Consider the following 26,862-nt stretch of genomic DNA (forward strand, 5'->3'; position numbering starts at 1 on the left):
GCCCAAAGCATGTTTTTGAAAGCCATCTCCTGGTTCTGCCATTGTGTCCTGTTGAGATGACTACTGCCAGTGTGTAGGAGTGGGTGATCTAACACCCTGTATTGTGCCTGGGTGCAGGGGCTGAAGGCAATGGGGAATAATGTGGTCTCCAGAGTAGGCAATGGCTGTGACTTGGGTTAAGTGGGAGGTGTCTGTACATGGTAGGAATCCTGCTTTGCAAAGGAGTCAGTAGCAAAATCGCTTGTAACCTCTGGGGAAGGGAAAGGGGCAAGATATAATCAGCTTTGGGAAAACACTGTGATGACCCCCTTTCTCTTTCATCCCTCTGGCTGGATAGGTTTATTCCACTAACACCACTTCTGCTTCTTTCAGTGCTACACTGCTTTTCCTTGCCAGCTGATAACAAGCTATTGCTTATTGTAGGTATGCAAGGTTCAGGCAGCTTGGTTGAAGAACGGGCCAGTGCTATCCTCATACTATGCTGGAGTCTAATTTTACTTCATTGTACCAACTACTGTCTGTATTCAGTGATATAGAGATCATAAAGTGTTTCTGTGCCAGATCTTCTCTGATGAATAGCACAGAGGATGGCTCAAGTTTCCATGGCAATGCTTCTGAATGTGCTTCTATCACCAAAGAAAGAGGGACTTCTAGTTGATTAAGATTTGAGGGGTTTTGTCTGAGAAAGGGGATGGTGGTGAAACTGCATCTTAGTTGTTTGCCTTTGGATAGTGCCTGTGGCTGATATATAATCTGGAGAAAGGGGAAGCTGACATTTGGCTGATGGCAGAGACGAACTGTGTCGTGCAAACTACAGCTGGACCCCTGTACATGCTTTACTGTTCAGCTACAGATGCAGCTGCACAATCACCCAACAGTTAAGCCTGTACCATTCTCTGCCTCTCACATCTGACCATCTGCTAGGGAAAAGCTAATTACACCAAAACGATTCTTACTGGGATTAAACCCCAGCAGCAGAAAAAATTGAGTATAGTACAAATATTGTTCTTCTACTACTGGATCAGGGTTGCTGCTTTATTTGTACTTATAAAGAACTGCAGGCTATTCAACTCAATTGCTGGCAGGTAGGTGTTCAGCTCATGTGCAGTTTCCTTGTCTTTTCTGTCCCAAATCACTCTTGCTTTAGGTGCAAGAAATGTCTTGCTGAATTTTTGTGCAGTTCCTTTCTTATGACAGCTGAGTCTGATTTTTCTTTAACTTGCAACATAATGCAAAAACAGTGCACAAAACTGTTTTTTTTTTCCTCCTTGTGCCTCAATTTCTTTACTTATGGAGCGGAAATTGTTCCTACCTCCTTCACTGCATATATTTATGCTAAGCATGAATCCTAGAGTTGGTGTGGGGTCACATAACCTTATAATTGCACAAGCTACCAGTGTGAATCTGAGACTCAAGACCAAAGAGTTTATTGCAAAAATGTGCCTACAGCCCTTTGAGAGTTGAAGTTTAAATCTTGTAAAATAGAAAACGCGGAAGTGTGATTCCCTTTGCAACTCAACTCTTCTATGTACCTACAATCCATGTTGCCATATGACTGGGCTTCAAAACAGCTCTTTCAGAAAAACAAACAAACAAAACAAAACAGCTTACCAGCTCTGGTTATTTCAGGGCTGCTGATGGTATTCCACAGAAATGACAGCTTACCACGTTGTTCAGAGTTGTGGCACAATTTAGTTTCTGAAGGCCGGTGAGGGATTTAGTTCCCTGCAGGGGGCTCTGAGAGGATTCTTGCTGTTGTTCTTCTGTGCTGAACATGGAAAACTTGGACTGAAGTGGAAGTTAGTTCTGTACATGGTAGCTCAGAGGCAGCAGTAGAAGGTGGCCCTGAGGAGAGGATGATGGTTGCATTGCTGGCAGGGATGTGAGGAAGATGGTGGTAAGCTCAAAGAGACCAGACTGAAAAAGGAGGCAGAGATGAAAGAGTATACCAAAAGAATGAAGACAAATCTAGTCTTGATATTCAGGAGAAAGAGTTCGAATAGTTTTGAATAAGGAATGGAAAAAAACACCAGTCATTTTAGAATTGTTGAGATTTAATTTTTAACAAGTACGTTTCTTGGGGAAATGCTGTAGGAACTGAGGAGATGAGCAGTGATTTTAGAGCGTGGATTTATAGTATGTTAGGTCTGTGATCCCAGACTTGGTTTGAGTATGTGCTTACCCCACAGTTAGTAGGAGAACTTCATTTTTTGGTGGAAGAGGGTCAATAGTAAGACCATGCCTGGGGGCAGTTAGACAACACCCCACCTTCCAGTTTGCTCAGATAAACTGACTGTGAGCCATACCCTTAGGAATGAGCTAGTGGGGAACATTGTCTTCCCGGAACTGCTCCAGGTATGTTGGACATCAGCAAGCAAAAGCTGTGTGGGTGTTTGGAAAGCAGGGTATAGCATAAGTACTTGTGATCACTCTTCCCATCTTGCTTGGGGAAACTAGAGAAAATATTATGCTATGCTAGTCTGAACATTGTTACGATGTTTATTTGACATAGGATTAATAAAACTTTCAAGACACATAAATGTCAGTACCTTTAGTACCTTAATATACCTTGTGAGGTGTAGTTAGCTTATTTTGATTCTGAGAGAGAGGTGTCACACTGTTGTGGTTTTGGTTTTTTGTGGGCTTTTTTGAAGGAAAAACCAAAACCAAACACAAAACCCAGAAAAGCATGCTTTGGAAGTAGAAAGGGGCATAAAAGGGTTAATTTCAATATCGGTAAGGATTTTGCCATTGCAGGGAAATTGTACTGATTTAACTTAATCAGATTAGAAACAGCTGTGATTATATTAGTGCAGCATTCTTGTACAGGCATCCTTAATTTAGTTTGTGTCTTGTATCTATCTATTTAACTTGTTTCAATGTAAAGTGCTCTTAAACTGAATTAAGAACATTTCCCTGGGAGCGTTATACTCTTCTATGTTATTTTCTAAGTCAATTTAATTTAGTACAATGTATATGTAGACAAGACCTTGGGGAAAAAAGCTGATCCTTTTTATTACTTGCTGAACAGTCTGTCATGTTTGTCTGCAGCCATGTGATCATGGAATGAAAGAGCCTGTTGTGGTCCATGTTGGTGGAGGATGGGCAAACTGATCATTGTGAGCATTTGTACAACTTGGTCATTCTTATCCTTAGTGTTTGATTAAAGTAGATCACTCCGCCTTGTAAATTAGGCTTTTTCCTGTCTAGAACAGATGTGAGACCTCTGAAATGTTAAGTTTCCTTCTCCACTGGCCAATAAAAGTGCCTGCAGACTTGCAGGTTAGTGTGCTGTTTAGACAGCAGAAGCAACATCTTAAAACTTTCACAAATTTTTAATGTTCCAAAAGATTCAGATGACTGAGCAAGTTTGAGCTGGACCTTTCTGCAACTAAGTAGAACTTGAAATAAATTTTACCCAATTTTGATTCTCTTTCCTGATTCTGTCTCCCCCCAGTACGTGCTGCCTCCTATATATGGTGACTTACACCCATACAAAACTTACCGCAGAGGAAGGAATACTGCAGATGTCAGTTCTCTTTCTGGTTGAAAAGGATAAATCTAGTCAGTACCTCTTGTGTTTTCTGCTTGCGGGTAAAGGCTCTACGGGGACAAAACTGGCACATGAATTACTCTGCGAGAGTGGTTGTAGTGATAACATTTCAGAATAAAGCTGGCTGCTGTAAACAGCCGGTTTGTTTTTTTACATTTGCTTTTGTCAGCACCTGCAAGCATCCGGGCTGGACTTAACGCCTCCTCAGCATTGCAGATGCTCTGTAGGCTGGGTCACTGCAGCAACTTGTCCATCTGTCCTCTGTAAATAATGCAAATAATATGCCCTGCTCCATTGTCCTGCTGTGTAGATACTGCATAGTGTGTTAGCCATCTGTGCATCTCTGAGACTCGTAGACAGAGGGGATGTTTTGGAGAGCAGATTGAGGCGAGTATATACTTGAATGCTCCAGTAACGGAGTATTCTCTGGCAATTTCTATGTCTCTGCTAGAGGGACAACTCGGTGACATTCAGTCCCTGGCACTGAGGAGCTGGAGACTATAGTTTTCCCAGAACTTCTGAACCAAAGGCTGAAACAAGAGGAGTGCTGATATTAATTGCTGGGAGTTGTGTGAGCCTTAGGGAATACTTACAGGGGCTGAGAGTCTGCCTCTCAGTGGTTGAGAAATTCAAGCTGTTTCTATCTTGGCCTTATTAAATACCTTTTGATTTTATGCTCTAGGAAGGTAATGTATGATTTTTCCCCCTTTTCCTCCTCTCCTACAAAGCGCAAGAAATGACAGAGGTCTGGAAGGGAATTCCTGCATGTTGATTTTCTATGGAAATCTACCTCTTTTACTTCTCTTCAAATGTTTACTTGTTGTAGCCATTCCCTTGTGTTTGGGAAAGTTTAAGGTCATGACTCCCAAATTTACATGTTATTTACCAGCTTTTTGCCAGATACGTGTTGTTAGGGTATCAAGATTTGCTTTTTCTTTAAATATCTGAGCAATATACTCCAGAATTCTTCCCATGGAAGATCTTATAAGAAAGAACACAGGTATGAAGACGGAGTGGGGAAAGAGATGAAACCCAGGGTGCAGAGATGAAGAGACTCTGAAAGTTTGTAGCCTAAACTACCTTGTGAAGTTGAAAGGATCACTGAACAAACTAAAGAGATCAGGCTAACAGGATCACTGAACAAACTAAACAGGCTTCTGGTGTGTCAGCGTTTCTGAATGAGAAGTTGTCATTAGCCCTCAGTGTAGCTGTCCTTGCTAAAGGTAACTTAGTAAATGACCTTTTGCTGAGCTGGTTCTTGTACAATTTCAGGTGTAGCCCCTAAAGATGTTTCTATGCTTTTATATACATTAGAAAGCTAACATTCATTTCCTGGTCAAAATCTCCCAAGGGTATTTTTATTCTCCATTAACATTCCTTCTGGGGATTGAATTCGGGTCCTTTGCTTCCTGCCCTGTTCCTGTTCAGATGTTAATCAGCTGTTGCATTCTATTCCAGTTACGTGTTAGCAATGTTAGTGTTTCTTGGTCAATGTTGACCTGTCCTGGCTTTAATGAAAGGGTTAGGAAAGCTAAGCTACTTAACACAGCCAAGAGTGGATAATAAAATGCATAGTTAAGGGTATGGAGTGCAGTTGAATTAGGGAGACTGAGATCTTTGGATTTTGGAAGGAGGGAACAGGACTGTAAGAGAAAGTGTGATTCCAGTAACTTTTAAGAGAATTCTACATGGTGCAATGGGTATGACAGATACATGATATGTCCTGTGGTATTTCCATTCAACAAGAACTATGTACAACTGGAGTCCAGGGATTTCATTTTCTTTGGAAATGTGTTAGGTGTTAAGTAGAGCTTGTTACATGGACTGTTGTTCAGTAGCTAGCCTGATCCCTTTTTCTTGATAGCTCTTGGAATTGTTCCCATGCAGGCAACAGAGGTTTCTGCCTAACAGTCAAGGTTAATTGGTATGGAAAAGCAAGAATGAGCAATAATCCTTCTGAAACTCGATTTTAATCCAAGAGTCACTATAATGCTATTACTCAGATCTGAATCGTGAGCATTAACATACAAGCAGAACTGTGATGTGAGTCTCTGCAGTAGGAGCTGTCATCCTTTACTTTTAAAATGAGCTTCAAAGAAACCAGCAGCAAAATGGATCTGAACGTTCTTTTAATTGAGATGCCTTCTCTGAATGAAAAGATCTCTCTTGTTAAATGTTAAAGTGCCCTTCAATAACCTTACAGTCCGTTCCCATTGTACCTGGCACCAGCAACCTACAGGTGCTTTTTTTTTAACTTCACACAGCTTGCTTTTCTGTCCTGGATAGACATCCCTTGATGCAGTTATTGCATCATCCCTCTCATGGATTAGTTGTCTTGGTCAGGCTTACTGCAGTAGCTTCTCACAAAGTCTGGCTTGAGACTCGTGAAAGCTAAGGTTGCCTTTATCTGTAAGCACAGGAAGATAGCTGGACAAGGCTCTCTTGCTTCTGCTTCTCCTGATGCTGGCGAGGAGACATTGTTGTGTCCTAAAGCAGGCTGTGCCAGTATCCTGTATTGGATATGCATGCAGAGTATAGGTTGACCCGCAGAGTGTGAAAATTCTGGGTTAACTGTGATGTTTAGATATGTGGCACAGGACATTTGGGGTTTTTTTACTTGGGTGTATTGCACTTGCAGGTTTTTGGGGTACACTGACTGTGATAGCCACTACAGAATCTTTCTGTAGTGTTGCATTAGAAACAAATACCATTGTGTTATGAAATGTATTTTCTCAGTCATACAAGTTTAGCCATCTGAATAAAAAGCAAAGTTAAAGAAATGCTGCTTGTAAGAGGAAAAGGCTGGAAAGATGATACAGTGCCTGAAATAAGAAACATTCTAGGGACCATAATCACCATATTTCTGTTGAGGAAGTGAAGCTGCTGCTTATAAGGTCAGAAAAGGCAACAGAAGAGAAGTTATGTCGAGAAAAACCCTGCAAGCCCTCTGCCTCTTTGCAGAGAATGTTCACAGCTGCTGAAACAGCAACCAGGCAGAAGCTGTGTGCATCCTAAAACCAAAGTTAAGTATTAGCTACCTCAGGCCTCAAGGGATTTGCCAAATATCAGGAAGACCGTAGGTGCCTACAAATGTTGCCTTTTTTTTTTTTCTTATTCTTTCCCTTTTTGTTTAAAGCATTCCTTTTTGAACCTTTTTTCTCTGCTGTGAAACTCTTTCTTGTTACTGGAGACAAAATGATGCTCAGGGGTAGTCTTGTGGTTTTGTATGCATGCCAAGTGGCTGCTTGTTCTGTACAGGGCCCACAGAACTGTCTCGAGCAATTCTATGCTAGATGACATCTGCTTCTGTTGTGTGGCAAAGGCTTTTTCCATTCTCAGATCACACAGAGAACATAGCTGCTCTGCAAGTGGATTTTACATTGAGGGATGCTCCCTGGTAAAAACAGCTGGAGTCAAGCTTGTATGCTGCCTCTGCAGCTGCACTGCCGCTGTGTCGTGGTTTAATCCCAGCTGGCAACTAAGTACCACACAGCTGCTTGCTCACTCTCCCCCCGCTCCCAGTGGGATGGGGAGGAGAACTGGAAAAAAAGTAAAACTTGTAGGTTGATATTAGTAAGTTTAATAATTGAAAAAAAAGTAAAATATAGTATTAGTTGTAGTGGAGAGAGGGAGAGAGGAGTAAAACCCAAGAAGAACAAGTGATGCACAATGCAATTGCTCACCACCCGCTGACCAATGCCCAGCCTGTCCCTGAGCAGTGATCAGCCCCTCCCAGCCAGCTCCTCCCAGTTTATGTTCTGAGCATGACACCATATGGTATGGAATATTCCTGTGGCTAATTCAGGTCAGCTGTCCTGACCATGCTCCCTCCCAGCTTCTTGTCCACCTCCTCACTGGCAGAGCGTGAGAAACTGAAAAGTCCTTGAGTTAGTGTAAGCACTGCTTAGTAGCAACTAAAACATCAGTATGTTGTCAACATTATTCTCATCCCAAATCTGAAATGCAGCACTGTACCAGCTACCAGGAAGAAAATTAGCTTTATCCCAGCTGAAGCGAGGATACACTATCACTGCACTCCTTCACTGTGAAGAGGAAAGAGGCTGTGTATGTTTTGTCTTTGTGAGGGGGTGAAGGAATCTTCAGCTTTTTGCATTAACAAAGCAAAATGTTAAGTTTACACTGCAGTTTTCTGAGCCTTAAAGTGTACGTGTGTGTCTGCCTGGAAGATGTGACTAATGCTCATGGTGATCATTGTGAGCCTTGTAGCCCTCAATGAGCCATTCCAGTGAAGCTGTAACTGCCAATGAGCTTAGAAATCAGACTGGAACTACAGTAGGGAAGTAGTGGGTAAGCTGCAAAAGTAGAACTGGAGCTACTGCAGGCAGTAGACTGCTAGGAAGAGGACTGTAAATGCTAAGTAGCATTACTGATGAGAGGTGGAAAAGACAGATAAAAGGAACCAGGAGGTTGAATTTCATCTTGTATTACAGTGCTAATTAGAATAGCTGAAGAGCTGCCTTCTGCTGTAGCTCCAGGCTAAAATTGAACTTCTGCAGGGTAGTCATAATGTGGACTTGACAGCAAGCTCCTTCAGAGAGAGGCTTGTGGATAGCATGATGAGCAGAATTGGTGCCTTCTTCTATTTCTGGGTATTACCTATATCCATTTCTGCTTTGGAGCACAAGGTCCATCTGTTCTGCAGAGAATATCTGCTCCACTCTGAACAGAGGTGTGGTGAATTGAACCACTCCAGGATTCTCTGTGGTAGCAAGGGATGCTCAGGTATTGTAGGCAAGGAGGTCTTTACTGTGCTGTTCCATGCAGGGATATCTGGAGAACAAAATTAGATTGGTGGGGCAGAGTGATTGGAGCAGAATGACAAAGGCTGGATTCTTGGTGTTGGACGGAAATGCATGTGGGAAAGCAGGGACCCCTAGAGCCATCTAGAAAAAACAGCTGCCTTTCCAAGGTCAGTTACTGCTCTGCACAGGTATCCTGCTCAGTGGAGAGCTGGCTAGAAGGCCTTTCCTTTCTGGGATACAGTGAAGATATGGGGCTTTTACCGTGAAGGGACCTGGCATTAGATAGTAGCCTGATGGTGCAGCAGTTTGCTGTTGACTTATGCCCTGGCACCTGGCCGTGGGTTGCTCTGCGCATGCCTGGTTGTTTTCATGTTTTGTGCTATAGGTGACTGACACCAAGTTTCCTTTCTCATGTTTCAGGAGCTATTGGCCAGATGCTGCTGGATGCTGACAGGGGAAAGCTGATTTGGAGGCAAGCGACCAGAAATGTTTGGACACGTCGTCGTCACTTTGCATCTGTAAGTCCTTGTTTGAGGGAAAGTTGCCTGGAGGCACTGTGAGTTTCTAAGTCTTTGGAAATTCTCAGATCATGAGGGTAGGTTTCAAATCTGGTTATATTTTCCGGGATAGTCAGGATGAGATGGCAGGTAGCATAGTTGCTGCCTCTGAGGTAGGAACCGGGATAGTCCTGTTTTAGCCTGAGGAACTGTGTGCTGAGAGACAGGGAGGCCTTTGGCACCTTCGTTCTGAGCACAGCTGCAATGGAAACATGGGTGCAGCTGTTCCTGGAAGCCTCTGTTTGTCTGCCAGCCCATGTGGCTGATGGTTATGCCTTGATGCTGCTGGGAGTTGGTGGAAAAGCAGATTCAAACTATGCTGGCCTGGTCCTTCCTGGAGGTTCCCATTCTCCCTCTCTCTTTCTTCCCCCGTACTTTACAGTTTGCCCCACAGAGCAGTTATGCTGTTGTGAAGCTGTTTTCCCCTGTGCTAGTTGAGACCCGACTATAGTATTATAGGAAGGAAAGGGGCCAGGCAGCTTGTTGGGACAGGGCCAGCACTTGGACACCTCTTCAGTTTGTTTTGGCAGAGCTTGAGTTTGCGTGGTCCTGATTGCCTGCCTGTTCCATTCACCTTCAATCTGACTCTCCCTGTGTGTGTACAACTGCTCCCCACCCTGCGCTCCAGTCCCGCCTCCCAGGGCTTGGTGCCATTGACCAGGAAAAAGTAGCACAGCAGAAGTGCATCAGGGAAAGGAGGGCTTTACTGCAGTCTCTTTCATCTCAGTGGCAGAGGGGTGGCCACAGAGCTACACTCTTAGAGCTGGCTCCCAGACTAACCCAATTCTCTTCTTGTACTGATGGGTACCTGTTGTGGCTTGATTCCAGCTGGCAACTCGGCACCACACAACTGTTCACTCACTTCTCACCCCTCAGTGGAATGTGGAGAGAATGGGGGAAAAAGTAAAATTTGTGGGTTGAGATAGAGACAGTTCAATAGGAGAGAAAAGGAAGGGATAATAATGAAAGAATTGGAATGCATAATGCAATTGCTCACCACCTGCTGACCAATGCCCAGCCAGTTCCCAAGCAGTGGCCCTTGCCAACTTTTCCCCTTGTTTATATACTGAGCATATGCTCAGTATGCTGACACCATATGCTATGGAATATCCCTTTGGACAGTGGGGGTCAGCTGTCCTGGCTGTGTCCCCTCCCAGCTTATTGTGCCCCACAGCCTACTCGCTGATGGAGTGGTGTGAGAAGCTGAGCAATCCTTTCCTTACTGTAAACACTGCTTAGCAACATCTAAAACATCATTGTGTTATCAATGCTGTTCTCATCCCAAATCCGAAGCACAGCACTGTTTTAGCTACTAGGATGAAAAATAACTCTGTCCCAAACAAAACCAGTACAGTACCCAAAACCAGTACATATACCCAAAGCAGGGGCTTTGAACAGAGAAGAAGGTTGTTTCTGAACTTGTGTTGTGTCCCTGGTTGCCTGGATAATATTTTACAGAAGCCTTTTAGCAGCAAGGTAGAGTTTGACATGCTTGATGGAAGAGAGGGTAGTTTGCCTTCCTCTCTTGTGGAGGTGTGGGTTATCACAGCTGTAGGCATGAGGATGTAATGTTTTGGCTTAAATAAGTGTGTAATAATTGCCAGCTCAGTTGTGGGTGAGAAGTACCGACTTAAAAGGATGAGTGAGGTAATTGTTAGCATTACCAAACTTCTGTACTGACGGCTTTACAGTTAGCATCCCTCTGCAGTGGTGGCAAAGATTATCTGGGAGGGGGTCCCATTCTATAGGAGATTTGGTTAGTCCTTCCTGGAACCAAGTTTCCTTGAAGCTATTGCTTCATGAATTTTGAGCCTGTGTGGTCCCAGATGCCTGAGTGCCTTGAACGTGTCCTTGCCAGGTGCCTTTCCAGCTCTTGCTGGGCTATGTGGCCAACTATTCTAAGTTCATTTTATTTGCGTTCAGAAGATCCGATGTGGGTTCGGGCAGGTACCTGGAGTGAGGTGGCCATCCAGTTATCCTTGGTTATAAATATTCCCTATTCCTTACATATTTCAAAGTGTGGTTTTTTTTGTGGTGGATGCTAAGCTATTTGTTTCTCTTCTTCAGGGCGTCTGAGTGAGTGTCCCTGCTTCATGCGGCTTCAAATTTGAGCCCAGGCTGGTAAGTGCTCACATCCTTAAGAACTAGAGAAATGATTGTGATTTCAGCTTGGGATATCTGGGCACATTTGTCGTCCCTAGCCTGTCAGGAATTGACAGAAGGGTTCCCTAGTTCACCTCTTTGATGGTTGGGTGTTTACAAACTTGCTTCTAGTCAGGTTTTCAGCATTTCTCTTTGAAAGAAATGTCTTCCCAGCAAATCAGACTATCTGTTTTGCTTGGGGATGCAGTGAAATGTGATTCAGTATGCTGGATGTGATTTTTCTAAAGTATTAGAGACCTAATACTAAACTAATACTAAAGCATGACAGGTACCCATCAGTACAAGAAGAGAATTGGGTTACTCTGGGAGCCAGCTGTAAGAGTGTAGCTCTGTGGCCGCTCCTCTGCCATTGAGATGAAAGAGACTGCAGTAAAGCCCTCCTTTCCCTGATGCACTTCTGCTGTGCTACTTTTCCCTTGTCAATGGCATCTACCTGAGCCTTTTCAGCAGAAGGGACCTTGAGGGAATGACTGCAGCAAGGGGAAGTTTCCAGCATTTTTGTGGGGGAGATGTACAGGTTAGTCCTAGGAAGTTGTTTGTGTTTGTGGAAAGGTGTGAGAAGCTTTTGTGAGCTTGTATTTATGGCAGGGTGAAGGACAGTTTGCCCATGTTCCTGTGAAGTGACTGTTATGGCTTGAAGCCAATCTGTGCTTGATGCACACCTCACAGTTGCCAGTCCTCTCAGGGGACTCAGTCTAAGTGTCAACAAGTTGCAGCTAGACGAGAGTGGTTAAGAACTGGAGAGAATTCTTGAGGCTCTATTAGACTCTTAACATGTAAAACTCCACTGTCCAAAACACAAAACAAGTGAAGCCTTATAGGTCACTGGTCCAGTGGTATCCATTGACTCCAGGTATGTGACTGGGAGTTGCATGGCCCTGCTTGTAGAAGAGGGGAGAGAGTGTGCTCTGAGTTGATGCGGGTTCTGCACTTTGAAGTGCTGCAGGTCAGGTGCTGAGGATTGCAGAGGTGCTAGGCTTGATCAGTGTTAGGATCCTGCAGGGAAAAGGGGAATGAGAATTGGGCATTTACTCCAAGTATCGGGCAACTATGAATGATGGCATATGTTATCATCGAGAAAAGGCTCTGCAGCACCTACTTGACATCTCCGAGAGTTCTTGTGTACAATAGGGTAGTTGAAATTCTGGCTGCTTGCAGGGAAGTCTTCCTGCCCACTACTGTAGACCCAAAAAAGTAAAAAGAAAGGTGTTTCTTCCGTGTGTACAAGATAGCTGCTTTTCATCTACCCTATTTTTTGTTCTTGTACTGCTCCTGAGGCAGAAGAATCCTGCCCAGCATGGCTGGGGTAGAGGAAATAATCTTCCCACTAGTAGGAAGACTGCTACATGTCTGTATACACTTAGTGCACTCTAAGAGTGGTGAGGCACTGGAACAGGTTGCCTAGAGAGATTGTGGACTCCCCATCCCTGGAGGTATTCAAGGCCAGGCTGGATGTGGCTCTGAGTAACTCGGTCTAGTGACAGGTTCCCTTCCTGTGGCAAGGAATTGGAAGAAGATGATCTTTGAGGTCCCTTCCAACCCAGGCCATTTTGTGGTTCTGTGTTGCAAAACCTGGCCTTAGGAACTAACACAAATGACACTGCTCCCTAATTTGATGCCACCTCTGACTTGGGGGTTGTCTTTGTCTTTTCTGACAGAGTGAGCAGTTCTGTGGCACCTCTTTCTGACGAGTCTCCTGTGGTCTGCTGCACTGGGGCTCCAGTGTAAACCAAAAAGTTCTGGGTTTGGGCTCTTTAATGGCTGAAGTCTCCTCCCACATAGTCCCTGCTGACAGTGAGAGGACATGATCAATAACTCCTGCTCCAGCTGTCACTGCTGCCTGTGAGGCTTGCAGTTTCCATATTGAAAAAGGCCTTTCCTAAAGAGCCTAATCAATATGCTGCTGTGAGGTCTGTTCTCATTTGCTATATATAATCCGGACACACACAAACTACGTGAGTGAGCGTGTGTAGAGGGGGGGAGAGGATGTGCCAGCCCTCTGCTCTCACTGGCTGGGAGAAGGACACAGCTACCTCTTACTTTGCTCCCTTTCCTGCAGCTGCTGTTCAAGGCTTGTGGCTACATCCTTTCCCTGCTCTATTAGCGCTCTGCATGGGGACGTGCTCTGGGACTCCAGGGGAGCTGAATTCCTGCTGGGTCACTCATAGGGTTCGATGGAGCACCCGTGACTCTCTCTTCTGTGCACTTTCTGCTGTTGGTAGGTAACCCGCTTTCAGAGCCACGCAGGTGGGAGGATGTCGAGCACAGCTCCGTCAAAGAAGCCTTACCGCAAGGCGCCCCCGCAGCACCGCGAAATCCGCCATGAGGTACCCATCATTCGTGACGACCGGGACGGAGTGATCTTGGCTGAGCAGAGTCAGGTAACAACTTGCCGGGTGACAAAGGGCTTAACACCATTGCACCAGCAAACAGGGTTTAGTTACACCAAGGCAGGCCAGCTCGAGCAGGCAGAGGGGTTTGAGGTTTGCAACCTGAACTTCTCCTCATCGTGGTCCCTGGAGTCCAGCAGTGAGAAGGAAGTGACAGGGTGCAGAGCAGAGTTGAACATCAAGAGCCAGACTGTCTCGCCAGCATTTCCACGTAGTGGGAAGATGGGGCAGCGAAGCGGGAAGCGGTGCCCAAACCGCAGTCGTGGGCACCGCAGCAAATTTGTCAGCCGTAGCATGGAGACAGTGCTGGTGTCTGGAGATGAAAGACACCATCCCACTTGCTCTTTCAAGAGCAGAAGCCTGGAACGCTCACTTATATTTAAAGAGCCTCCTGAAGTCCTGACTCCAAGGAAGTTTCGTGTCTCGTCTACACACCTGCCTCTCAAAGGGATCCTGAAGCAGACCAACATGACAGGCTCGTGTCCTGAGAGCTTGTGCAAGTCCCGCTCAGTAGAGACACTTTGCCATGGCCATGGCTCACGCAAGTACAGTGATCCTCAGCTCTGCCTCAGCCCTAGGGAGAAGCGCTCCCTGGAGCACAGCAGCAGCAGTGCCGCTGACTCTGTCAAGCGCAGGGAGAAGATCACAGAGCAAAAACTGCAGTTCTCCAAATTCCTGGATGAGATTACCCGGCGGGTGCTGAGTCCCAACCGCTTGCGCTCACTGGGAGAGACTAGAGGAGCAGCACAAGACCAGAACTCTTCCCTTTTCCCCAGAAGCTCCATGCCAGAAGGCCAAGGGGAAGGTCACCTGCAAGGGGGCAAAACCAAGCATGCAACTGAAAGATCCCCCTGCCCAAGCAGAAGAAAAACAGAAAAGAAATGTGAGGGACTGGGAACGGCTTCGGGCCTGAGAAAGTGTGCTGAGGAAGCTGGGAGAGTTTCCAGACTAAGAAAGAAACCTGTCCCTGGGAGAAAGGACAGTAAGGGAAAACTTTCCTTGGAGAGAAGGGTAGTAGGTCTGTGTCAGTATGAGCTGCAGCAGCTGGCAGACCTGGGGCTGGCAGGGACATCCTCTGGGCAGCAGCATTCACTGTCTTCATGGAAAATCAGTGCAGAGGGCAGAAGGGATGAAAGCAGTCCCTGTTCACGGCTGTTACAGCCACACCATCAGTGTGCTAAGCTTGGGCAGAAGCGTGCAGTGGAGCCGAACTACCCAGAGAAAGGATCCTGCTCCGCTCCAACACACTGGAGTCGGGAGGAGGGGCCTACCCCATCTAGATCCTCCCCTTCATTCAGCCTGGCACTAAACAAGGTAGGTGCCAGGGTCACCGGCTTGCACATAGGGGTCTCACAGAGGCCAAAGCCCCCACCTGGATTTCATCTAGTCTGTAATGCCAGTGGGGAGAGTGAGAGCAGGGCCCCAGGCCTCATGTTGTGGGTGCTTAATCACCAGAAGCTGCTATCTAGTGGGGGTGCCACTCATGGCTCTGCTACGGGTTGGGTGTATCTTCCTGGGTGTAACCAGCTTCCCTTTAGCCCCAGGAGTTAAGGAAGGTAGAAACTGGCGCTGTTCTCCCCACTGCAGACTTCCCAGGTGTTTGCTGGTTGAAGGCCCTTTAGGCTGTGGGGCAGTAGGTGTGTGCAGGAGGCAGGCAGCTCTGTTGTCAGGAGAGGCTGGGATGCTCCTGGTGCTTTGTGTATGCCCTGTGCCTGGCTGTCTTGGGGTACTGGATGTTGGCTATTCCAGGTCATGGATTAACACAGAGAATGCAAAGGAAGGGAAAATAGCTGAGTCGTGTGCTTTCGTCACTGCTCTGTGTCTCCCTATTCTGCAGGGCCCTGACATCTCTAGGGATCTTGCCCATAATGTTAATTTCTTTTACAGGCTTTTCTGACCTTTGGTGTTTCTTCTGCTGTCCTAGAAGTTACAGTGGCTGTTTTCAGGTCTGCAGAAAGAAACCTTTTTCACAGCACAATCTGGGTGGTGTAAATGGTAGCCACATTTTTCAGCTCCCAAATGATTCTCTCTCATGTGTTTTGTGGGTCTTCAAGGGCCCCACAAGTGATTGCTGTGGTGAAAACTTAATCCTGTGTATGCTGGCCTGTGAGATTCCTGCTACCCACTAACTGTGGATGTGGAGGAAGCTGAAACACCAGCTAAGGTGATGATTTTACAAGAGGTGCTGAGATTACACCTTGGGAGGGTAAAGTTATCTAACTTATGTGGTGGTTTCTAGTCTGGCTCTTCTGCCCTGAACCAGAACACAAGGTCTGTTTTGGTATCACGCGGCTGAGCGGTGTGTGTACAGATCCTTGTAGCCTAGTATGACCTGTCAGAGCAGGTGAGGAGGAGTCACAGGTAGGGTCTAGCAACCAAGACTGCCCTTTAGGATAGTGTGAGAGACCAACTAGTCATCTGAAATAATCTCACAGCTGTTTTTTCTTCCTTGTGCAGGAACCCTTGACGGATGCAGAAAGGATGAAGTAAGTGTCCTGCTCCCCCTTTATGCCTGTCATACTGCAACTGTGTGGGTGCTGATTCCTCATATCCTGCCTGTGCCACCTGCACAGCGAGCTGACTGGATCTGTGGGCTCCTTTCAGATCTTCAGTCATCTTGGGGCCGTGTGGGCAGAGCTTTGGTCTGTGCCTTGCCAAGCCCCGCCTTGCATGTCCGTCACCCTGGAGGAGGAGGGAACATAGGCCCCCAGTGCAGGTGCAGGCAGAGGAGTTGGTGGGTATGAAAAAAGGGTAGATGAAGTCTTTAATACAGGTGGAGATAGGAGTGCCTTTTTAATCCTTGTTATTGTCCCGGTGTGAGCCACCAGAAGCAGTATGCAGAGGCCTGCTACTGAGTGAGGGTGAGAGCTGAGCCCTTTGCCGGTGGGGCTGTGGGACACAGACAGCTGCTAGCAATGAGCTCCAGGCCATAGTGAGGAGAAAGCTTGCACTGCCAGAGAGAAGCTGTTCTTCTGGGTTTCTCCAAGCAACTGAGCACAAAGGAATGAAAAGCAACAGGAGATACTTCTGACCAGCAGACATGTCCTGGCTGGGGAGGAATGGAGCAGTTTGTGTTGCAGTGGGATTGACCAGCAGCTGTAATCACATCTGTAAATGCACCCCACCACCTCTGCCTCTGGGCTTAAGGCTGTATGGAGTCCTCTTTCCACCATGTATTAACGGTGTGAGGGATTCTGGTTCAGGGGTGGAGAAGATGATTTTGCTCTTTTTGCTTTCAACTCTTCTAACCTGGACTGGGATAAATTATTGAGTGGTTTTCATTCATCGGTGAGGGACATTGGAGCTGCACAGCTCATCTGTCTAGTGGGCTTTATCCAAGCACTGTAACCTGAGAGGGAGCTGGGAGCCATGGTTGGCCAGCTGACATGTACTTCTTTGCTCCTGCTCCAAGAGAGTTTGAGTGTCTCTCTCTCCTGACAGAAATGCACCTCTTGCTTCGTGTGCCAGAGTCTCTTGAGTGACAGTTCGGTTTCTGACTTCTCAGGGCTCTTGTGTGGTGTGTTGGGCCCTAGAGCAGAGCCAGTGGAGTGGGGTTGCTGATGTGGAGTACCCCTTGTGCAACTCAGGGATACCTTGCTCCTATTCCTGCCCTAGGCTACTGCAGCACGAGAATGAGGAGCTTCGTCGGCGGCTGACGTATGTGACGAACAAAATGGAGGCGATGGAAAGGGAACTGGAGTCAGGTCAGGACTACCTGGAGATGGAACTGGGCCAGAACCGTGAGGAACTGGAGAAATTCAAGGACAAATTCCGTAGGTATGAAAAGGAAAAGAAAAAAGGGGTAGAGTTAGAGATCCGTCCCACTGAGGACTCCCTCAGCTGGTGTGAGCAGGCTGTGCCCTGTGGTTTAAATCAAAGGTATGCTGCATCCTCCAAGACGTGCACCCTCCAGACTGTAGTGGGGGAGCTAAAGGCTCCACAACCATTATTTTCTCCAGGCTACAGTGTAGGAATGCTGCCAGCATGAGAGGCTGACAACAATTCTTCATCTATTGGATGTAAGGCAGGATCCAGCTCGGATGGTTAACCCACATGTGCAAAAGAAGCCACTGATGGCTGCAAGAAAGTACACCACTGCTTTACCTGAAAAGTACCTGAGTTAAAAATCAGTACCAATCACTGGTCATGTGCTTAGGTATAACATAGTTCAGAGGAGTCCTCCAGAGTAATTTACGTCCTATCCTGCAAGATTCTTTCACCCAGCCAGCTTCATCTTGCCTCCAGTAACTTGGGGTCTGAAAGCCCTTATGTGCTAGAGGTAAGGCATAGTTAGTATGCCTGGTTGTCTTAGCACTTTAGAACTTTATGGAGTTCTGGAGTCAATGATTTGCTTGGCAGCTGTGAAGGTGACTAGGTGCCTGTGATCCATTCCCATGCTTACAATCTTGTTTCTGTAGGTTGCAGAACAGCTACACTGCTTCCCAGAGAACCAATCAAGACCTGGAGGAGAAGCTGCATGCCCTGGTAAGTGCCATCTTAAGTCACTATGGCAATGAGATGGAAGAGACCTGTTTGTTGGGAGTGGATGGGGGAAAGGGGTCCTGTCTTTAACCAGCAGATGTGGCAACGGGTGAGGGGTGAGATTCTGGCTGTGACCATCTACTCCCCATTCTAGCTGGTGTCATGAACTGTGTTCTTGATTTACTGAGTCCCTATTTGGTTGTGCACGTGAGCTGTGGTTCCTCACAACATAACTGCATGGTATTCCGTCATGTTGCTTCAGTCCCTCTCAAAATGCCAGGGATCTGTCAGCCAGTCTTGGGGTGGTCATCCTGGGAGGACGGGTGCAGTCAGAGCAGAGCCAATGTGCGTGTATGTCTATTGTGTGCATTCATAACACTCATGGCTGTTTCTTTTCTCTCCCTCTCTCTCTCTCTTTCTCCTCCCCATGCTGCCGCTGGCACACGCTGGGTGCACTCACCTCTCAGGCCTCTCTCAGCCAAAGCTGGATTTTTGCAGTTGCGTCTTTTCGTTTGTGTGTTTTTTCTTTTTCCTCTTTACGTGTCTCAGCCCGTTGGTTTCATTGTCAGTCCCACATAACACCATCCCAGATGGAGGGGCCCCAGCCCTCGTCCAGCCAAGGGCTCACCTGGTATCCAGCAGCTGCCCGCAGATGCAGCAGGTCCTAGCTTGCAGTGCTCCATCTTAAGAGTGTTTGACTCTGAGCCAGCTGGAGCATGGCGTGTTGGGAAGTGGTGCCCATAAGCTGCGGCACTGCACAAGGTGTGGATGGCTGTGAGCCTCGTTTGCTCCCTTTCCTTCCCCTTCTGGGCTGTGAGCAGGCAAGTCAAATAGCTGAGGTGGTGATTGCCTCTGTGTAGCCCAGGGTGAGATTTCTTTGGTTCTAGGACTTGAATTTCTGGGGTTATTATTCATTACCCAATTATTTATTGTGCTGGTGCCTGAAGAGACTGCATATTCAGGAAGTATTTCTTCTCCTACCCCCCTGTGTGTCATTGTGCTTTACCCCTGACACAGAGCTGGGCCCTGGGGTCACAGCCTCACAGCACCCTTGGCCAGTTTGGAAGAACTCCTTGAGACAGTGATGGCTTGGAGCTGTTGCCCCTCTTTGCTATTACATCTGGGTCTCTTATCTGCTCTTCACCTGAACAGTTAGGAAGTTTAAAGAGATTGTTTTAGGGAGGTCATTAGTTGAACTCCAGATGATGCTACACAGGTCCTTTTACTTACTAGAGCAAGGCTTTAACTCTTTCAAGATGGTGCCTTCCTTCTGCAAAAAAAGCCTTTTTGTCCATTCAGCATTGACTGCTGGATCTCTCTGGGCAGTATTCTTGTTCTGCTGCCCCAAGGAAGATGGCTGGGTATCACAAGCTCAGAGGTCTTTGCTACCAGTGGCAGGTTGGGATTGATTGCTCAAAACCACTAGCTTTCTACCAGGCACCATGGGAACCAGGACAGAGGGGAAACATGCTGGTGCTGCAAGAAGAGATACGGCATTAAGGACATTCAAACTCGACCTTGTTGTCTCTGTAGCTAGCAGAATGGCTGGTTCCATTTGGCCTTTGGAATCCCCTCCCTTTGAAGAGGATTGTCTCCCTTACCTGTCTGTCTGGAAGTGTTTTGTGTCCCAGCTGAACATGTCATTGTGCAATGCTTGGACTGAGGTGGGTGGTGAAGTCAGGTTCTTCTGTGCTAGGGAGTTTTACACCTGGTGTTCTTGCATCCCAGATTAAAAAGGCAGAAATGGACCGCAAGACGCTGGACTGGGAGATTGTAGAGCTCACTAATAAATTGCTTGATGCCAAAACCACCATCAATAAGCTGGAGGAACTCAATGTAAGTGTCGTTGGAAGTGCGTGAGGCGGGGGCTTTTCCTTTCGTTCAAAGTCGTCAGTGGAAAGGAGCACATGAATTACTCCAGTGTGTATGAAAGCGTGGGAGCTGTACACGACAGTAGGGAGACAGACAAGGGTCTGAGGGGTCGAGCAGGGAAGAACTCATCTTCAAGTTTGATGTATTTGCTCTTCTGAGCTTAGGGTTTGACCCGAGTCCAGCTTGTACCAATGGAGGTGTCATTTACTCTAGAGCCGAGAAGGAGATGATGCCTTTTCTACACCATTAATAAAGAAGTTCCTGGATCCAGTGCTTGATTCTTTTAAATGCTCTCAACTCCCTTCAGTCTGTCTGCATCATGGCTGAGAGCTGTGGGATGGGATAGCAAATCTGGTGGGACTTTTGGAGATTATTAAAATCCCCAGAGGGAGAGTGGGTTGATACCCTGAGAGAGTATATGGCGGGAGCAAGGACTGGAGCTGAAAGGGACACCTTGGCTGAGTTGTAAGAAAATACACAGGGGTGTGGGGAGGGGGAAATGACAGGTGCCCTCCCGAGTAATTCATCAGATGTCTCCTCTGGCTTCTGTTCAAGCAGCATCTGGACAGGTGGGCCTTTTTTGGGTAAGAGATCAGGTCCATCTAACACTGTTGCACACGTGTGCCCTCTCTTGCAGGAACGCTATCGACAGGACTGTAACCTTGCAGTACAGCTGCTCAAGTGTAACAAGTCTCACTTCAGGAACCACAAGTTTGCTGATGTGAGTAGCAATCCTGCTGAGGTGGGGAAGAAGGGCTGCATTTTACTTTCTCCAGCTTTCTCCACAGGGCTGCTGGCTTCTCATCCCTCAGCCTCAGAGGCGGGGGGAGGCTCCTGTTCCCACTCCTACTGAGAAGGCAGCACAGAGCTTTTGCCAGCTCCTCTTTCATGACAGCTCCATTTCACAGTTCAGCCAGGAGCTGTTATAAAAAGCACAATAACCTTGAATTTGATATCCTGCTGGGTGTGTGCTGGGAGCTGGCAGGACACATCTCTCTCTTACCCTGCTCCATCCTTTTCCATGCCTCACCTGGCCACATGGAAGGGCCTCATAAGGAGTCAGGCAGCAGTAGTCTGACCTGGCTTCGCTTACTACCCTAAGGGGAAATGTGTGAGGCAGCATTCAGGGTGTCTTCTAGGCCTTCTGAATAGAAGTTCATACCAACTTATACTCCCCCTTGTGGGGGGGAATGGTATCGGGAAGGAGAGTTCAGCTCATCGTGCCCTCAGGAAGAGCAAAGATGGGGTTTAGGTCTCTCACATTAATAACATTGTTTCTTTGGTTGAAAGCATCATTCAAGCCCTTACCCCAGCTCTCTCCTTGCCATACCTCTTGTCTCTGTCCCTTCTTGTGTTCCTCTCAGCAAAACCACATGCTTGTCTTTTTTAACTTAGCAGGTGACCAATATGTCACCCTCCCCCACTGTGTCTCAAATTAGCACTCTTGAGGTCAGTGTATCAGTTACTGCTGGGGTAACCTTGACCTCTTTCCCAGCTGTCTCCTCTCTCTGGAGCTTTGAATTCTGCGCCCCAGAGTGCTGTGTCCCATGTGACTGCCACTGGAGCGGTGTTGGTGCTGAGCAGCTGTGCAGGCAGCCTGCCTCACAGCCAGCTGTTGTCACGCTGTGTGCCCTGCATCCCCGGCTTTGGATGCAGTTTCCTTCTGGCTATAATGGGACAGACCTTGCTATGCCACTGAGTGGCCTGGGGACCTCTGCTCTCCAGCTGATGCTGTGCATGCACGTGGTGACCAAGGTGAGGGCAGCTTGGCAGGGTGGTGGGGAAAGCAGTAGTGCCCATTTTCAGGACCAGGGGTGGTGCTTACACCCTGGCGAGACCCCAGTCTTGCAGCTTTGCTAATAAACCCCACATTTGCCTCTCTGAAATGGAGAGAGTGAGGAAGTGGGATGGCGTGGTGGAGTTGATTGGAACAAGGGAAAGCATCGATCCTGGTCTGCGGGCAGGCTGCCAAGGCAGCATGGCTGCAATTACGCATTCAGGGACCACTGCAGATCCCAGCACTGGGGGCTGTGGAGTCACTGCAGTGCAACCACCGGCTGATTTTCCACAGATCAATAGACTCCTTCCTATCATACACGGGCTGGGCCTTGTCTCTGCTCACAGGCGTGTGGGACTGAGCCCGTGTGCCATCTTTTCTTGTTCTATTTGCCAAATGGAGCCTGTGAACCACAGCCTAGAAGCATGACTGGTGTGACAGCTAGAGAGCCTTGGCAGTCCCTCATGGGGTTTGCTTTGAAAAGAGATACCTTTCTCAAGGCAAGGTAGGTAAATGTTAGGGTCAAGATAAGGAGTACAAAGAACACACGAAGGTTGGTTGGAAAAGGCAGATTATTTGGAACTAAATGGCTTGCATGGCAGCCTCCTTCTAATGTCTTTTTCCTTTTCCCTAGCTTCCCTATGAGCTGCAGGACATGGTCAATAAGCATTTGCACAGCACTCAGGAGTCTGCAAGTCCTGGTCAAGAGGCAACCCATACCTTGGCACCGTCTGATGTTGTGCCCACCTCAGTCATCGCCAGAGTCTTGGAGAAACCAGAATCTCTGGTTCTGAATTCAGCCAAGTCTAGCAGTGGCAGCTGTCCCATGGCAGAGGATGTCTTTGTGCATGTGGACATGAGCGGAGCCCCTCCTGATGCCTCCAGCAACTCAGGGCAGATAGGAAAGGAGGGAGGAGATGCGGGGAAACAGCAGAATGGTGGCTGCAAGCCACAGAGTAGCATGGAAAGTGCACCTGAGGATGTGCCTGCCTTTGAGAAGCTAAGCCCATATCCTACTCCTTCGCCTCCCCATCCTATGTACCCGGGGCGCAAAGTGATTGAGTTCTCTGAGGACAAGGTAAGGATCCCAAAGAACAGTCCCCTGCCCAACTGCACGTACGCTACACGCCAGGCCATCTCCCTCAGCCTGGTGCAGAGTGAAGATGAGAGCTGCGACAGGCACCGGACACTCCCCAGCAGCCCTGCTTCAGAGGGGCGCCGTTCAGCCTCCAGCTGTTCCTGTCAGCAGTCCCCCAAAGCAGCCAGAGCTCACGGATCTTCCCAGAGCAGCCCATTCAGCAGCCCTCCCCAGATCCCGAGCGCCTTTGCCAGCTCTGCCAGCTCCGAGGAGGACCTGCTGGCCAACTGGCAGCGTATGTTTGTGGACAAGGCACCCCCCACCTCAGAGCGAGTGCTGATGAACCGCACTGCTTTCAGCCGTGACACAGCCCCCGAGCTCCAGAAAAGGTTCAGCCGCTCCATGCAGGAGCTGGGTAGGGCAGCCTCGGCTTACTCAGACGGTGAGGAGTCCGCGCAGAGCTGCAGCTGGACCGTGAGCCGGGACTCGAGTGTGGACACAGACAGCACTGAGTCCAGAGCCCGCAGGAGCCATTTCTCCTCAGACTATGGTACAGATTTCTCCCAGGATGAAGCCCAGAAGCTGTTGCATGAAAGCGGTGGAGGCAGTGCTGAGCCCGAAAGCCCCTCACCAGAGAAGCACAAGGACTATGTGGACCTTGGCTTGCCTGAGAGCCCAGCTGAGGAGAGAGAAATACTGCTCCAGGGAAACAAGGAGAGCAACCAAGGAGGTGCCCAAGAGGAAAGTGGAGAAGGCAGGGTCAAGCCTCCCTTCAGTCGAGTGCATCGCAGCCCCAAGAGGATGGGCGTCCACCACTTACATCGTAAGGACAGTCTGACACAGGCCCAGGAGCAGGGCAACCTTCTCAGCTGAGGCAGAGCAAGATGCAGCCACACGCTGCAGAGCTGTGGGATGCCTCCATCAGTCCACCTGAAGGAGAAACCTCCCTTAATACTCTCCTCCTGGAGGGAGTCTGCTCTGAAATTTTATATTTATTCTCTTCCTTTTGCTACCTGGAAGAGCTGAGGTCTCCCTTCCCTGGCACCTCAGACCCACAGTACTAGCACATGCAGTGTGCAGAAGCACACCCACTGGCCCCAATATGCTCAGAGCTCTCTCCACGCTGGTGCCTGTACCAGAGCTAGTTCTTGGTACCCCTCCTCCTGGTGCCTGTGCCTCTTTACACTCTCATCCTCCTTCCCCCTTCCCACTCAGGTACCTGAGGCCCTGGGTGCTCTTGTGCTGGTTGCCCACAGCTGCTCTGCTCTCTTTTAACTTGTGCCAACAGGGCAGAGTGCCTGTGTGGTGCTGTCTGATTCCCTGGGAACCCCAGCGGCCATGAGTGGGGCACAAGGACTCTCCCAGCAGACGGCTGTGTGCCGTGGGGATGTGCTGGGATTGCTGGTGTCTCATTTTTCTGCTGGTTTTTGTTTTCCCCAGCTACCCATGGAATGGTTCTCCAGAATCTGCCTCTGCAGATTTCCAGCATTGGGCTCAGCACCTGGTCCCTACAGAGGCAGCGCACGGGTGCTGCCTGCTGAGGTGGTCCGGGGACACACTGCCTGCTGGGTGCTGGGGTTTGTGTTTGTGTGTCTCCTCCCTCACACCTCTTCCCCTGCTCTCTGTGCTGTTGTTTTGTTTGAACGGTGCTGATGCTTTGCTCTTGGGTGGGCTTCTTTCTTCTTTCCAAGCCTTTGGTTTTGGGGTGTATTGTTTTTTTCGTTCTCCCCACCCCACATAAACAGACACAGCCGTTGGCAGCCGGTCTGATGCCTGCGTTGAGGGTGTGTTGAGGAGGCTCAGCTATCAGAGCTGCGCTTCCCTCTGATCCTGGCCTCCAGCCTGCAGAAACCCCTCCAGACTCAAGAACAAGGTGTTGCCCCAGGCAAGCAAGGCATGAAGGATGGTACCGGCTTTTCTGGGCAGGGCTTGGTGCGGGGCCAGCAGGGATGTGAGGGCAGCACGCTGAGGAGCTGCTCCCTGTAGATGCACTACCTCATGGCTCGGCAGTAACCCTTTGCCATGGTCTCCTTGCACGCCCCCTTCTCTGGGGGGCTCCAGGCTGGCTCTGGTGCCTCTCTGGAGTCTTCCCTTCTGGGTGGGGCTCTCTGGGTGTTTTTCCTAGCGTAGTGTGATATTGTGTGACTTTTCTTCTCAGTCTTGTGTGCTCAGTGTCTTCTTGGGGGGGAGGGAAGGGGAGATGTCTGTAGATGTAGGTGTTTTTTTTTTTTGAGGGCTTACAGAGCCCAGGCCTCCTGTTTTAATTTTGTCCTGTGCTCTTGTCTTTCTGGTGTTTTGCTGCTCCCCTGGGAGTGCGAGGCAGAGAACAGCCCAGTTCCCTGCACCACACCCCCTTCAAACCCCACTGTTTTCCCTCAGTCTGCTGTCTGGTTTTTGAGTTGGGTTTGTGTTGTCCTCCCACCCTACACAATGAGGGCTCTTCACTGGGCTGGAGGAGAGCACCCCTCTCTCCATGAGGGAGCTTCTGTTCATATGCTTACATCAAGATGTACAACTGAGAGCTGCCTGGGGGCCCTGCTCCTCTCCCCAGACCCCTGTCTCTGCAAAGGGCTTGCAGCTTTTAGCTGGGGCCAGCCAGGGCTTCAGCTTGAGCCTGGAGGCTCCACGGCCAGTGAAAGGGAGCTGCAGGCCCCTCTGGCAGCTGTGTAGGTTGCTTTATGTACCCTGGCTAGAGCTGCTGCCTACACACTCACCTTGTTTCCTGCCTCGAACAGTTGTGGAGCTGGATGCCACCCTCTGGTGGGGACTCAGTATTTCACTCCAGTATTTTTCTTGGTCCCTGTGCAGACAGGCTGGTGCTGAGAGCGGGAGCCTCTTCTGAGCCTGCAGAGTGTTCATCTGCCCTGTCCCAGTCGTGGTGTCAGGGTCCTTGTGTTTGCTGTCATCAGCTGCTCCACTGCTGCATTTCTTCTGTTCTGCAGCGTTGCTGAGAGTTTGCACCTACAGCAGCTGCCAGATCCTGCCTCATGGATGTCACCTGGGGTTGGATGCTCACTGAGCAAGCTGCTCCGGCTCTGAGGCCACTGGTGGCCTGCAGTCGGGGAGGCACTGCCCCTCAGGGCTCAGCCCCATCTCCCCTGAATCCTGGCGTGCTGGTCAGGGGACAAAACCCTCTCTTGCTGAGGCAGCTGGTGCTGATGGTGCTGGGCAGAGCCTGCCTCCCTCTGCTTTTGGTCAAGGTAGACTGAAAAGCAGAACAGTGGAGGGGTGGCAAGAGTGCCCAGAGCCTCACCAGACACCTGTGCTTTGCAGCATTAGGCTGCTGGCAGAGGTTGAGGGGAAGCGGTGGCCTCAAGGATCAGAGCCTTCTCCCCACGGGCATGGTGCCCTCTGCATTCCTGCCCACCTCCAGCAGTATTGGCTCTGGGGCCTTGAGCTCATCCCACTTCCAGTGTCCCAACTCCAGACTGTTAATCTGTAACTAATGTGTTTTTTCTGAGATTTTCAAACTGATGTATATTTTAAGACCAGAAATAAACTATTTTAAAAGTAGAATGGCAATGGCTGTAGCGCTCTTGATGCTGCTTAAAACCTGGGCTGAGCGTGTGAAGGAGCAGAGCTGCTCAGGGTACAGTGTCCCAAGTTTGTTGAACTGTGTGTGCCACCCATTAGTTCTCAGAAGGAGAGTGATCCTGTGACCTGTAAACAGCCTCAGTGTTACTGGTAAGATTCTGCCTACCCCGTTTCAAGTATTTTGCTAGCTGTCCTGGCTGTGTCTTGGCAGACCCTCCACCTGCTGATCTAGAGTAGGATGAGGTGTAGCTCAATCCTTTTAATAGCTGTTGGTTTTCTTAAAGTCCCAGCTCTTGGATTTAGCTGAGAGTATCAGTTCTCCACTTCAGAAACTGAGTTATGTGGAACCAAGTACCGTACCGCCTTGCTGGAGTTCCTAAGGGGGTTCTAATTCTAGAGGCAGTATTTTGTGTGGGGAGGATGGAGGTTGATTGGACATACCCCAGGCAGGAAGCTGTCCAAATATAAGACAGCGAGTTCCTGCAGGATGCTGTTATGGACACTTGGAAGTGCTTCCTTGTTGCGTTGAATGGTGCTGCAGAGGTCAGAGGGCTCTGATGAATTTTCTTCCATCTCCCACATTATGCTGTGCCTTTCTGACCTTCATGTATGCAAAGCGTAACACGGGAAGAGTTTCTTGTTCCTTTGTTCACATAATTAATGATATTATTCCTTGTTCCCTTGAGTAGCAGC

At 48.5% G+C, this 26,862-nt stretch overlaps 1 protein-coding gene across 6 annotated transcripts in view; it reads left to right on the forward strand.

Annotated features, from left to right (window-relative positions):
• TJAP1 (tight junction associated protein 1) overlaps window positions 1–26,148 on the forward strand; it is a 40,688-nt gene extending 14,540 nt beyond the window's left edge. For 5 of the 6 annotated variants that reach the window (XM_027899263.1, XM_027899261.1, XM_027899262.1 and 2 more), the window contains 8 exons: window positions 8,737–8,834; window positions 13,259–13,417; window positions 15,884–15,912; window positions 17,042–17,203; window positions 17,845–17,911; window positions 19,637–19,744; window positions 20,418–20,501; window positions 22,192–26,148. In XM_027899263.1, the coding sequence (XP_027755064.1) occupies window positions 8,751–8,834; window positions 13,259–13,417; window positions 15,884–15,912; window positions 17,042–17,203; window positions 17,845–17,911; window positions 19,637–19,744; window positions 20,418–20,501; window positions 22,192–23,508 (2,010 nt within the window). In that variant the 5' untranslated portion in view covers window positions 8,737–8,750 and the 3' untranslated portion in view covers window positions 23,509–26,148. Of the gene's footprint in view, window positions 1–8,731; window positions 8,835–10,940; window positions 10,995–13,258; window positions 13,418–15,883; window positions 15,913–17,041; window positions 17,204–17,844; window positions 17,912–19,636; window positions 19,745–20,417; window positions 20,502–22,191 lie in introns of those variants that run through there. The other variant, XM_027899266.1, reaches the window with a different exon arrangement.
• Window positions 26,149–26,862: the final 714 nt, after the last annotated feature.

This window comes from Empidonax traillii, unplaced genomic scaffold (assembly GCF_003031625.1).
Source record: "Empidonax traillii isolate 1590-97213 ecotype Southwest subspecies unplaced genomic scaffold, ASM303162v1 scaffold653:size358915, whole genome shotgun sequence".
NCBI classification, from domain to species: domain Eukaryota; kingdom Metazoa; phylum Chordata; class Aves; order Passeriformes; family Tyrannidae; genus Empidonax; species Empidonax traillii.